Below are 14,367 nucleotides of genomic sequence, written 5' to 3' on the forward strand. Positions count from 1 at the left end.
TACATTTTCTAATGCATTTAACATTTTTAAATGGATAGTTTATTAGTTATATGGCAGTTATGGTTTTATCTATGATAGGAATCAATCCATCTGGTGTTTTATCAAACCAGTCTGAGTTTGAAAGAGCATGGGCCATAAAAACAAGTGTATAATATATTCACAATTCTTCCAAGAATTGTTTTTGATTTAACATCTGTTTGTGTTAGGAGATAATCATGTAATATAAATCTCATAATGACAGAATTTCCCAAGGAGAAGATTTCTGTGAAACAAGGGGACTCTTCAGAGAGGCAGCCTAGTATGATGGAGAGCATAGACTCTAGCACCATATGGTTTTGGTTCAAATTTGGGCTCCAGAGCTTACTTGCCACGTGACTGTTGTAGGGCAAGTACTTAACTTCTCTGTGTTTCAGTCTTCTTCGTAAAATGGAGATAATGATACAACCTACACTTTGTGCGGTTGTCATGAAGATTAAATGAGTTATTATATGTACACTGCCTAGCAAAGTTCCTAGCACAGGGTGAGCACTCTGTGTTTGCTATTACTGTTATTGTCAGTGGAAGAATCTCTCAGTTTCTCGTTCTCAGACTTAATTTGAAACATTAAAAGTCAATTCATAATATTAAAGGAAGTATTTCTAATCTTTATGTTAAAAGGAATTGTGCTGCTTCTTATTGAAGTATGCAGGTTGTGACAGGCTGTGGAAGGCGTGGTACCTGATAAGAACAGTTTACAAGGACTTCCTCAGTGGCGCAGTGGCTAAGAATCCTCCTGCCAGCGCAGGGCACATGGGTTCGAGCCCTGGTCCGGGAAGATCCCACATGCTGCGGAGCAACTCAGCCTGTGTGCCACAACTACTGAGCCTGAGCTCTAGACCCCGTGTGCCACAACTACTGAAGCCCATGCACCTAGAGCCTGTGATCCTCAACAAGAGAAGCCACTGCAATGAGAAGCCCGTGCACCTCAACGAAGACCCAACGCAGCCAAAAATAAATGAACAAATAAATACATTTACTTAAAAAAAAGAACAGTTTACATGGAAATCTTATCAGCAAACACCTATGAGAGGATCTACTGGTAGAAACTTCAGCTTCTAGCACTTTCTCCCATTCGTTTCAGTTTTTCTCTTTTTGAATTACCTTTATTTATTGGTCCTTCAAGGCCCAACTTACATGTCTTCCCGTCATTCACTCATCTGTTCCTCCAGTTAAAAATAATCAACTCCTCTTCTTTGTGGCTATAGAATTTTGTTTATGCCTAAATATAGCACTAATTATAGTTAAACGGATGGTATAGATTGTAGCATGGTGAATGCCCTGGTACCTTCTTTATTTTTTTTTTGCGGTACACGGGCCTCTCACTGTTGTGGCCTCTCCCATTGCAGAGCACAGGCTCCGGACGCGCAGGCTCAGCGGCCATGGCTCAGCGGCCATGGCTCACGGGCCCAGCCGCTCCGCGGCATGTGGGATCCTCCCGGACTGGGGCACGAACCCGTGTCCCCTGCATCGGCAGGCGGACTCTCAACCACTGCGCCACCAGGGAAGCCCTGCCCTGGTATCTTCTAATGATACCTCCTTTCATAAGCCCTAATGTTTGTTTATTCTGGGTTTTATTTCTTTCTCTGTTTCTTCCTTTCTTTCTTCCCTCCCTCCCTCCTTCCTTTTTCTTTTTCTTCTTTCTTCCTGTCTTTCCTCCTTTCCCCCTTCCTTCCATCCTTCCTATCTTTCTTTTCTTTCTTTCTCTTCCGGTTTTGAAATACAACTGACACACAGCACTGTATAGTTTCCGGCGTACAGCATAATGATTTGACTGACATACATCATGAAGTGATGAACCACAAGAAGTTTAGCAAATATCCATCATCTCACAGAGATACAAAATTAAAGAAATAGAAAAAAAAATTTTTGCCTCACAGTGAGAACTTTTAAGATTCACTCTCTAACACCTTTCATATGTAACGTACAACAGTGTTCATCGTTTTGATCATGTTGTATGTGACATCCCTAGTACTTATTTACCTTATAACTGGAAGTGTGTACCTTTTGACCCCCTTCATCCAATTCCCCCTCCTCCCATCCCCACTTCTGGTAACCACAAATCTGATCTTTTTTTCTGAGTTTGTTTGTTTGTTTCTGAGGTATAATGATCTACAATACTATGTTAGTTCCTGTTCCACAGCATAGTGATTCCATAGTTCTATACATTTCAAAATGATCACCATGGTAAATCTGATTACCATATTTGCTTTTATTTCTGTTGCCCATTTTTGCAGTAAAGAAAATATATATAGTTAGGGACTGAAGCTTTGCCATCTGCCAACTAAGCATTCATGATTAATTAGTACAGTAAATGTATCTACTTGGAATTTTGCAACTGAAGTAACTTATAGAATAATAAGGCTATAGTATTTGAGAAATGAAAATTGTGACCAGTTTTGGATGGTTTACTGACTAAAAATATATGATCCTCTAGGGATGAAAAATATATAAATGTTTAACATACTTTGAGAATTTCATTCTATCTGTAAAATTAAAAATTTCATGTTTCGGTTAATTTGATAATAGAAGAATATTTCTGAAGGTCTTTGCAGTCAGGATGATATCAGAAAATAATGACTTGCTATTGTGTGATATCTACTTTAAAATGTACCTGCACTTAGATAGTAGTGTACAAGTTATTTTCTTTTTAATAAGAGTTATCTGTACTCCAGTTTTTTTTAATTATTTTATTTCTGGCTCATAAGGTATTTTACTGATGAATCTCTATTGGCTGACGTATTGTAAGTTTTAAAATTGTTGTTAGCATCACCGTATAAAAGATGACTTTGAGCACAGGCACAGCAAGTATGACCACTAAATATTTCTACCTAAAAGTTATTGGATAGATTTACTCAAACTGTGTGGGTTTTCATGGCTCCCTGCTGACATTCTCCATCAGTAATAAAAACCAAATTCGAATACCCATTCCAGTTCTTTATGGGAGATAGGTTGATATGATGTAAAAAACACTCACATTGGAGTAAGACATAGCTGGGCTCAAATTATGGCTTTAACACTTAGGCCGTGTGATTTGAGCCTAGGGACTTAAGCCCTCTAAACTTCAGTTTATTCTGCTGTAAAGCAGCCTAGAAAGTATAACATCAAGGATACGTAGGGACTAAGTGAGCACAGTCATTCATGTTATACTCCAAATTTATTTATGTTATAACTCTGTTAGAGAAGAGGATCTTCAAAAAAGATTAAGTGACTCTCTGAAAGAAGAGTTACTGTTGGTATTTTTCTTGATGCAAACTTCCACTTTGATTAAAAAACAAACAGGATTTGGTCTTTGAGGGCCCATATCTGTCTGTATCACTCCTAACTACTCACTATTGTTACCTTCCACCTTTTGGACTTTCCCCTTAACTGTCACTCAATGTCTCGTTCTGTCTATTTCAGTTTCTGCTGTCATCAGCACTGTAAGTGGATGACTCATAGTCTGACCTCATACTTCCTTGAGCCCTGCATGAGTATTGACCTTCATCTCGGCTCTTTCATTTAGCTACTCTAATGTCACACCCTGCATCTTATGAACTAAAATTCCAGGACTGAAGACACTACTCTACCTCTGAATCACTGTTCTCCAATGGCAATCTCTAGTTTTCCATCTTGCCTGTACCACCACTTCCACTTAATCTGTTAGTTATCTAATCAGGACTTCAAGTCCTTTGTCCCTTACTTTCTCCTAATCTCAGTCCTTCTGTGTTCCCTTCTCTTTCCTTCCTCTCCATGTGGGACCCAGGGTCTATCAGTTTAGTTGTTCTCCTGCTTGTGTCCCAAACTTCATTTCCATTTGGACTCCTGTGATCTCTATATCCCTCATTATACCATTTTATATTGCATTTATTAACTTCTCAAAACCTCAGCTCTCTTGTGGATAATGTGTTGGTAATTATACCCACCTCATTAGATTATGGTAAGGATTAAATGAGTTGCTATAAATACAGACTGATGACCCTACCTTGGACCCTAGTGGAGAAGAATTGTGGAGAAAGGTAGTATGACATTTACCATGTTTGTACCTACACTGCTGTGTGCTGCTAGAGAAACTCACCAAGCCAGGCACATTTGTATAATATACACTGTGGGACACCAACCCTTAGGGTGTCCCTGAGATTATCAGTTAGTCCAATTCCATGCAAGCCCATTTATGAGTCTTTAAAAGGTGGATACTTGGTAGTCGGAATAACTGAAGTGTACATTTATACTTTAGAAACCTCCGAGAAGCAAGGGATAATGCTGTGGCTGAAAAGGACCGAGCAGTGATGGCTGAAAAGAATGCTCTAGAAAAACATGATCAGCTCTTAGACAGGTAAGCATCCTGAAAATAGAAATGTTAAAACTCTTCGATTTTTGTTCCTGTTACTCTTTCTTTTAGAATATATATTTTTAACAGAAATTTAATTTTCATTTCAGTTGCAGTGTAATTTACATGTAATAATTTACATATGTAGTAATTGCATATATTGAAACAAGATAGAGAAGAGTTTCCTTATACCCCTTTGGTCAGTCTCAACTACCACCCATCAAGAGGCAAACACGTTGTGATTTCTCTCACCATAGCTTAGATTTGTTCTTCATGGACTAAAAATAAACGGAATTGTACAGTATGTACCCTTTTGTGTCTAGCCTCTTCCACTCAACATTATATGTTTTCATCCATTTTGTGTTGTATCAGAAGTTCATTTCTTACTGTTGCTGGGCATAAATATACCACAGTTTGTTTATTCATTCACTTGTCAATGGACGTTTAGTTTGTTTTCAGTTTGGCGCCATCATGAATAAAGCTGCTATGAACATTTTTATACAAGTCTTTTTGTGGGTATATGTTTCTGTTTCTCTTGGATAAATACCTAGGAGTGGAACTGCTAATCATCAAGTAGATGAATGTTTTACTTTAAAAGAACCTGCGAGACAACTCCAAGGTGATTGTACCATTGTATACTTCCCAGTTTATTTTTCAAAAACCTATATTTTCTGGTTCATGTCTATTGGAGGGAGGGGAAGAGAGAGAATAATTTGTCTTTAATGTATCAATAGAAAATATATTTAATAACCTAGTTAAAAGGAAAATCACTGATGAGTGTTAAAGTAAATATCATTACTTCATCAAACAATGTATTTTAGTGGTTCAACTACATGCAGAGTAAACAGAGTGGTTACCTTTTTTGTTTTTAACTTTTTATTTTGAAATACTTTCAGATAGAAATGTTGCTAAAATAGTACAGAAAAGTTTTCATGTACCTTTCACATACTGGTAAACTTTGAAAATAACCTTTGAAGATAATCTCAGTGGGTCTTTTAATTGTTAAATGAAGATTACAGATTAATTTGTGGTTTAAGCAATACATGGAACCAAAAATTCAAGCAAGTTTTCACATAATTAAACTATTGCTAATCCTCTAGAATGTCAAAATCTTTTAGAATGGTCCAAATAGTTATACTTCTGAATTCACATCAACCTTATAAACTTGACTCATGGAGAAATTCTAATAAATGTAATAATGAAGAAATCTTTTCTATAATGTGAAAGTATGTCTAATTTTAAAGATCTTAATATAAAATTAAACATTTATAAACCAGCTGCTTTTATTAGCATGCTGTTGCAACCTATCTTAAAATTATCTTTTATTATGTATAATCCTTCTGTTTATAAATCTATATCATGTCCACTAAAGATTGACTTAGCTCCTTGTTGTTGTTTTTGAATGTGATATATTTAGTAATGGCTCTAGAATAATATTTATGGACCAACTAACAAGCTTTAAAAGAAAGCATAAGTAAACCAGAACTTATATTCACGCAAAATTTCATAACTTGCTAACTTGATATGTGGTTGTAAGGTTGGAGAGAGAAGCATAGTAAATGTGACCTTAAAATTGGCTGCTTATACTAAGCTCTGTAATGTCCTACACTCTGAATCTAAAATCCTTCTTATCCTACTTGTTCATACACTAGCAACTGGGTATTTATCCTGAAAGCCATGCGATACTTTAATATCTTCTGAATTATGGAGAATTCAGTCATTTAATGTTTGTAAAGCGTGTTAGAACAGTGTCTTGCACATAGTAGTTCTACAGAAATTATTAGTCTTATAGAAAAATTTGCTGAGTTAATTCTGCTTTAACTAATGGAATTTTTGCTCTTAATTCCTTGAAGTGATAGTAAAACTTTGCTTATTTGGAGCCTAATTTTCATCCAACCTTAAAAAATTAGGACAGTTTTAAAATCAGGACAAAGAAGGAAAAAAAAGAAAATTGTTTCTAGACACACTAGAAATGACCTGTGAGCAACAAATAGTGCTAGTGTTCAGAACTTTAGAGCACACTATAGGACCAAGAATTTATTGAAAAAATGAGAATAATGTCTGGAATCTAAAACTCAAAATAAGCTTGGACTTTAATAAAATGCCTAAAACAGCTAAATGTACTTATCTGTTTTTTGAGCTATAATATTAAAGTAAGGGGGAAAATCCCCGTAGTTCGGGTTATAATGTTGCTAGATGATTTCAAAAAAGTAGGATTCTAGATATCCCCACAATTTAATTTTTCCTTAATTAATCTATAAACTTATTACAATTCATGTCAGTAATTTCAAAAGACTTTTAGTGAAACTTGACCAACTGACTCTAAGATTCTTTTTCAGAATTGCTGTGGCTATGCTTGTGCCTACTCTCATACGTTTACTCTTCCACATGAATTTTTATAGTTATATTTTTCATGTTAATACCTTTCATCCGTCCAGAGTTCATTTTGGGGTATGGTGTAGATGGAGAACTAATTTTATTTTATCTTGCTCACTATTAAGTTAACTGTACATTTAATGGCATCCAAATAAAAATACCAGTAAGATTTTTTTCTGCTTAATCTATACTCTAACTTTCTCTTGTGTTGGGTGGTATGGGAGTAGCACAGGCCTTTTGGGATCCTGGAAAGGGTAAGTGAGTTAGGGATGCATTTGGATTAAGTGGTTTGCAGTCACTTCTGTTTACAGTTAAATTATTGCTAGCCATTTCTGAGGATCAGTGGCTTCCAGGAATATTCTTTTTTTTTCTCCGGCCTCTCACTGTTGTGGCCTCTCCCGTTGTGGAGCACAGACTTCAGACGCGCAGGCTCAGCGGCCATGGCTCACGGGCCCAGCCACTCCATGGTGGCATGTGGGATCCTCCCGGACCGGGGCACGAACCCGTGTCCCCTGCATTGGCAGATGGACTCTCAACCACTGCGCCACCAGGGAAGCCCCCAGGAATATTCTTGTTACCCACTGTGCAACATAGGTTGTAAGAAATAGGAATGTGTCTCGGGTACCCATTACTGGAACCAGGGATTATTGACCTTCTTTCTTGGTGGAGGGATAAGCAAGATGCAATCATTTATCCTTTATTTTGGAGGGGAAGCCCTGGCAGTCCTCTGACCAGTAGATACTTAAACTTCTTACTGATGTGGTGGCTTCTCGAATCTTCATAGGGTTTTTTTTCCCCAACTTTATTGAGGTGTAATTGACAAATTAAATTGTAAGGTATTGAAAGTGTACAATGTGATGATTTGATATACACATACATTGTGAAAGGGTTCTCCCCTCATGGAGTTAATTGACACATCCACCACCTCACATATTTACCTTTTTTTGTGTGTGGGGGAACATTTATGGATTTAAGGACTCTCATAACAAATTTCAATTATACGCTACAGTGTTATCAACTGTAGTCACCATGTTATACATTAGATCCTCAAACATTCATCTTACAGCAGGATTTTTTTTTAACAAGACATATCAAATCTATGGTTCATATGAAAAAATTAAAGATATTTCTTAAATAATAAGACTTGAAAGTCGAAATTACTCCTTGATCCATGGGCTGCAGAATCAATGTGTTAGCAGGCATGAAAACAACATTCATCTCGTTGTACATCTATCCTCAGAGCTGTTGGTTAACTAAACACATTGTCATTGAGCAGTAATATTTTGAAAAGAATCTTTTTTGTTTTTTGAGCAGTAGATCTCAACAGTGGGCTTAAAGTATTCAGTAAAACCATGTTGTAAACAGATGTGCTGTCATCCAGGCTTTGTTGTTCCACTTAAAGAACACAAGTAGAGTAGATTTAGTACAGTTCCTAGGGCCCTAGGATTTTCAGAATGGTAAATGAACATTGGCATCAACAAAGTTACCAGCTTCATTAGCCCCTAACAAGAGAGTCAGACTGCCCTTTGAAGATTTGAAACCAGGCATTGACTTCTCCTCTCTAGCTATGAAAGTCCTAGATGGCATCTTCTTCCAATAGAAGGCTGTTCCATCTACATTGATAACTTGTTTATTGTAGGCATCTTCATTAATTATCTTAGCTAGATCTTGTGGATAACTTGCTACAGCTTCTACATCATCACTTGCTGCTTCACCTTGTGTTTAAGTTTTATGTTATGGAGATGACTTCTTTCCTTAAATTTCATGATCCCATGAACCAGCCTCTTCAAGGTTCAAACTTTTCTTCTGCAGCTTCCTAACCTCTCTTAGCTTTCAAAAAATTGAAGACACTTAGGGCCTTTCTCTGGATTAGGCTTGACTTCAGGGAACGTTGTGGCTGGTTTGGTCTTCTATCCAGACCACTGAAACTTGCTTCATATCAGCAGTAAGGCTGTTTTGCTTTCTTCATTCCTGTGTTCACTGGAGTAGCACTTTTAATTTCCTTCAAGAACTTTTCCTTTGCATCCACAACTTGGCTAACTGTTAAGCACAAGAGGCCTAGCTTTCAGCCTATATTAACTTTCAACATGCCTTCCTCACTAAGCTTAATCATTTCTAGCTTTTGATTTAAAATGAGAAATGTGTGACACTTCCTTTCACTTAAACACTTTGGAGGCCATTGTAGGGGTACCGGTTGGCCTAATTTCAGTATTGTTGTGTCTCAGGGAATAGGGAAGCCCAAGGAGAGGGAGAGAGCCTGGGAAGATAGGCAGAGAATCTGTGAATGACCTTAAATGCTAAGCTATGCAGTCTGGATGCCATTCTGTTGAATGACATGATCAGAGTTCTCAGTTTTAGAACAGTTACCCCAGAAGAATGAGGGATGAGAGTAATACTAAACTGATAACAGTAAGATAGTTCAGAGAACATTATAAATAGTTTGCTATCTTATATAGGCATGGTTCATGGCACCCCAAAACAATTACATTAGTAACATCAAAAATCACTGATCCCAGATCACCATAATAAATATAATAATAATGAAGAAGTTTGAAATATTGTGAGAATTGCCAAAATATGACACAGATTCTAAGTGAGCAAATGTTGGGAAAATGGCACTGATAGACTTGCTTGATGCCACAAACCTTCAATTTGTGAAAAATGCAGGATGTGCGAAGTTCAGTAAAGCAAAAGCACAATAAAAGGAGGTATGTCTGTATAGGCTTGGAAGATTTTAATATGGAGATACTATTCTACAGTAATAGAAGTTATATCTAGAATGTGATTGGTGATTATCGTATTTATAGAATCATGCTGGGTCTGGGCACCCAAGCTGTAAACCAAAGGTCTTAAGAGGAAAATGACCAAACATATTCAAAAGATTAGAAAATGTCCTACAGTCTCAGATTATAACTGTCTACAGATATTTGAAGTGTACTTTTCTCACGTGGTCAGGCCTAAAGTAGTAGAATTGGGACCACTGAGTAAACATTACAAAATGGGTAAAGGTAAACTTTCTAATAGGGATTTTCAAAATGCCTTGGCATCAAGTATATTCTTCATCATTAGAAGTGTGCAGGCATCAGCTGGCCAGGCATTCAGTAGGATTGTGTTTGTAAGGATCAAAGTATCAAGTGGGTAGCTTGATGAGTCTAAAGTCCCTTTTGATCCTGAAATTATCTGTAACAACAGCTCAAAAGAGTTGATACACTGGTTAAGTTAACATGTAAAGGGAATGGTGAACCCACGCTGTTTTTGAGTGTAGTTTTTAAATCTCTGCAGTTCACTCTTCCTGTTTTTTGTTTGTTTCAAAATAAAATCCCAATATCTAGGACTATTATTTGAAAAAGACACTATATATTTTTAAAATATCCACTGGATTTTTAAAAAAACATTTATTTATTCGGCTGCATTGGGTCTTAGTTGCAGCACGTGAGATCTTTTAGTTGCAGCACGCGGAATCTTTAGTTGCAGCATGTGGGATCTAGTTCCCCAACCAGGGATCAAACCCAGGCCCACAGCATTGGGAGTGCAGAGTCCTAGCCACTGGACCACCAGGAAAGTCCCTCCACTGAATTTTTTGGGGGTATAGATTGCCTAAGAATATTATGGGCATATCATATATTTTTTGTATGTACTGATACCCAAGGAAAAATATTATTTTATTTTTCAGAGGTTGAGTTTTTAATACTCAAGTGTGAGATTCTGGTTTCCTTTGTGTCAAAATCAGAATACACAGATGTGTTTCAATCTTCACATGCATTGTGATTTCTGTGAATCATGCTTAAGTAAAGTCCAAGACATGTCTATACACAATTTTCCAGTCAGGTATAACTAATCTCAACTTTTTCATTTTGTTGAAAGTTTTACTTTATCAAATGCTTCATTTAATGATCAAACAACCTGTGTTATTATAAAGAGAAATGTAAGGAAGTAGTATGCCGCTTTCAAACATGAGTGAAAAAGGCTTTTTGCTTAAGGACTTTAATTTTCTACTAAAAAATGGACTTTTCTCAGGCATATAAAAGACCTGTGTATGTCCCAATTCAAGTCCAACAATTCATTTAATAGTAAGTAACAAATACACAGCTTTCATGAACAGGAACAGTTATTACCTCTTGTTCTGTTGCTTTGAATCTCTGTAAGCACTCTGAGGATTTTTTCTGCCACAAAGGGGAAATTTTTAAACTCAATCCGTGTGACTAGAATAAATTTGAATACACTGTTACATCTGTGGGATCCTACAGAAGAGACCTATGTTTGAATCTAAAGTGTCAGCTTGTAATCCAGAATTAATTTTAATAGCTTTTTTTTTTCAGTTATAGTTGTCTTAATTTTTTTTTAAACTATGGTTTGATGTATTTGGAATAGATTTTTCCATTTGTAAGTATTTTTAAATGAATATTACTTAAATTATGCTTTCCTAATTACTTAAATTATGTTTTCAATCCCTACAACGTCTCTGGTAATAGTAGAATTTTGTCGTCATTTTTTCTCTTAGAAGACAAAAGTAAGGGGAAATAGATGTAGTGAGTAGATTGAGTTTTATGTTATACTGGGCTAGTTTAAAGCTTGATATAGCAGCCAGGTGTCCTAAATTTCCATTCAGTGCTTTATCCCCAGGAGTAGAACAGTTTGGACATGCTTTTAGTCTACCTTTTGTCATATTCTTATACTGTTTTATCTTTGTTTATCCGGTTTTTTAATCTTGCCTTGCTTCTTCAGCAGGCAAGTAAATGTTTGTGTCATTTTCAATATAAACTTAATGGGATAAAGGATGTTGAGATTTGAAATAAAAGCTATAGTACTGTACTTAAACTTTGTTTACTTAATAAATTCTGTGATCATTTTATTCATATTATTCTTAGTTTTCATGGTTACATAAAGTAATTCACATCATAATTGTTATTTGAATGCAGGAATTCTTGATTCTCAATCCTATATTAAGTTACTCTTTTGACATACCTCTTTATGAAAGAAAAAAATATACAATAAATTCGTGCTTCTTAAATAATTTTTAGTATTTGATTTTTTCTTTGAAAATTTGCAAAATACTCTAATTATAAGCTACTCTAATGATTTTTCAGAGTTTATAAAATTATCTTTTGTCACTTGATTTCTCTTATTCTTTAAAATGTTCTATTTTCCTATTGGTTTGTTTCATTTATATTGAAATAGTCTAGCCCCATGTTCTCAAATTTCTCTTGGCTTTTGTGTGTGTGCGTGTGATACGCGGGCCTCTCACTGTTGTGGCCTCTCCCGATCCTCTCGGACCGGGGCACGAACCCGTGTCCCCTGCATCGGCAGGCAGATTCTCAACCACTGTGCCACCAGGGAAGCCCCTCTCTTGGCTTTTAAGCTGCTGTTCCATCTGACATATATTTGTCCACTTATATAGGATTTCTCAAGCTGGTCTCATTACATCCTAAGTTACCACAATTGACTCTATTCCTTTCCTAGTAAAGGCTTTGGAAATAGTAGTACATAATGTAGTGTACATGAAAGCATTAAGAAATTTATTGCTGAGGTGAAAAATATCTGTTCCTTCTTAGTCTAGACACAAGCCTTTGAAAGGAAGCGATAAGAAACACCCATATTCGGATCACAACGTACGAATTTTGTTTTATCCACCTCTCATCTATCTTCCTTTTTCTTTATTAGGTATTGGTCTGATATGACATTCCTTGCCCCACCAGAAACAATGGCCCAGGGAGTCCTTTAACCATTCATGGATAATTTGTTGCTTATAATTGGGCTTAAATGGTACTACTGGTTCTGAAGTGATACACCTATTCTCCTCCACTTCAAAAGAATGTTATCTTTATTTTTTTTGCCAGATCTTATTTAATTATGAATAAATTCAGAGATGTGTGTTGTATTTATAATTGAACCATTCTGCATTCATGTTCTCAAACATATTATAAACGAAAGTCTCTAATATTCCCATTATTTTCCAGACGGGAAAGAAAAACCTCATGAAACTTGGGAAATAAATTTTTTGCAAAAGAATGTATCTGGAATATTTTTGTGCAGTGAGTCAAAATACATGCATACACAAAGCAGTTAGGTATTATTTTCTGTCAGTCTTTTTTTCTCAAAGAAGGACTCGTGTCTTCTGTGGCCAAAGAGGATATTTACTCTATATCAGGAGAATTAATGATGGATGCCAATATCGTTAACCTGGAAGTCCACGGGACAGAACATCTTTATACAGTAATAGACTAGAGTTATCAGCATATTTTGTTGTTTAGGTGGAACAATTGACGTAGAGAAGGCTGTTTTCATACCTACCGACTTAAACCTCTTCTCTCCTCAATCCTGAATAACTCTCAATGGCCGTCACTCTCAGGAGATCAGTTCACTGTTGATCTTATAAAATCAAAGCTGTGCTCCAGCATTCTATCTCGGTCCTCATTCTTTTTTTACTTCTTATTTCAAATTTCATGTGTGCACAAAAACTACAAGAATGATGCAAAGAACTCCTTTATATCTTTTATCTAAATTCACCCCTTTTGAACATTTTGCTACATTTGTTTTATCATTTTTATTCTCTCTCTCTCTTTCTCTCCCCTCACCCCACACTTTATTTTTTTTTCTGAATAGTTTAGTAGACTGAATGCATCATATACTTTTGCCTCTTCAAGGTTTATTTTCTAGGAATAAGAATATTCTCTTATATAACCACAGTATACTTATCAAATTCAGAACATTGATAATAATACTTTTATCCATTTTTGTCAGTTGTCCAAATGATATCTTTTTATAACAATTTTTTTCCTGGCACAGCATCCCGTCCAGAATTATGCTCTGCTTTGAGTTATCACGCATCTTCAGTCTCCTTTAATCTGAAACAGTTCTTCAGTTTTTCTTTTCTATTTTGTTTTCATGACATTTGATTCTTTTTATGTTGGATCATATACACATATATGTCTTCCTTCTGGGATCTCTTCTACTCAGCTTTAACTGTCACTTTAGGGAATGATCAACAGTGTTTTTAAACTCAAACCATACCTTTCCTTGTGTTTTGTAGACTTGTATTTCCAGCTACATGATTGACATTTTTATCTCAGTGTTTTTCTGGGACTTTAAACTCAGTATTTGTCAAACAAACTCAGCTTCCTCTCACATTCACCCTTCCCAAAACAGAACGTGGCTTCAGCTGACTTCAAGTCAGTAAACTATACTGCCATTTTTAAGTCATTTTTGTTGGAACTTTCAGAATAATAATCCTTTCCCCTTGCTCCTGTGTGTAGGTTTGTCAAATTTCATAGCTTCTACCCCTGTAGTATCTCTAAAATCCTCTGCACTCCTGCTGGGAGTCATCCTGGGTCAGCTTCTCATTACTTCTTTTTATTTTTTTTAACATCTTTATTGGAGTATAATTGCTTTACAATGGTGTGTTAGTTTCTGCTTTACAACAAAGTGAATCAGTTATACATATACATATGTTCCCATATCTCTTCCCTCTTGCATCTCCCTCCCACCCTTCCTATCCCACCCCTCTAGGTGGTCACAAAGCACCGAGCTGCTCTCCCTGTGCCACGTGGCTGCTTCCCACTAGCTATCTATTTTACGTTTGGTAGTGTATATATGTCCATGCCACTCTCTCACTTCGTCCCACCATACCCTTCCCCCTCCCCATATCC

The 14,367-nt window shown here is 36.3% G+C and overlaps 1 protein-coding gene across 8 annotated transcripts in view; it reads left to right on the top strand.

Annotated features, from left to right (window-relative positions):
* PIBF1 (progesterone immunomodulatory binding factor 1) overlaps window positions 1-14,367 on the top strand; it is a 209,450-nt gene that overhangs the window by 63,364 nt on the left and 131,719 nt on the right. For all 8 annotated transcript variants that reach the window (XR_010837268.1, XM_059042235.2, XM_067016726.1 and 5 more), the window contains exon 10: window positions 4,253-4,351. Coding sequence is in view for 7 of the 8 variants with exons in the window: in XM_059042235.2 (XP_058898218.1) it covers window positions 4,253-4,351 (99 nt within the window). In the remaining variant the exon portion in view is untranslated. The remainder of the gene's footprint in view (window positions 1-4,252; window positions 4,352-14,367) is intronic.

This window comes from Kogia breviceps, chromosome 16, assembly GCF_026419965.1.
Source record: "Kogia breviceps isolate mKogBre1 chromosome 16, mKogBre1 haplotype 1, whole genome shotgun sequence".
NCBI lineage: Eukaryota > Metazoa > Chordata > Mammalia > Artiodactyla > Physeteridae > Kogia > Kogia breviceps.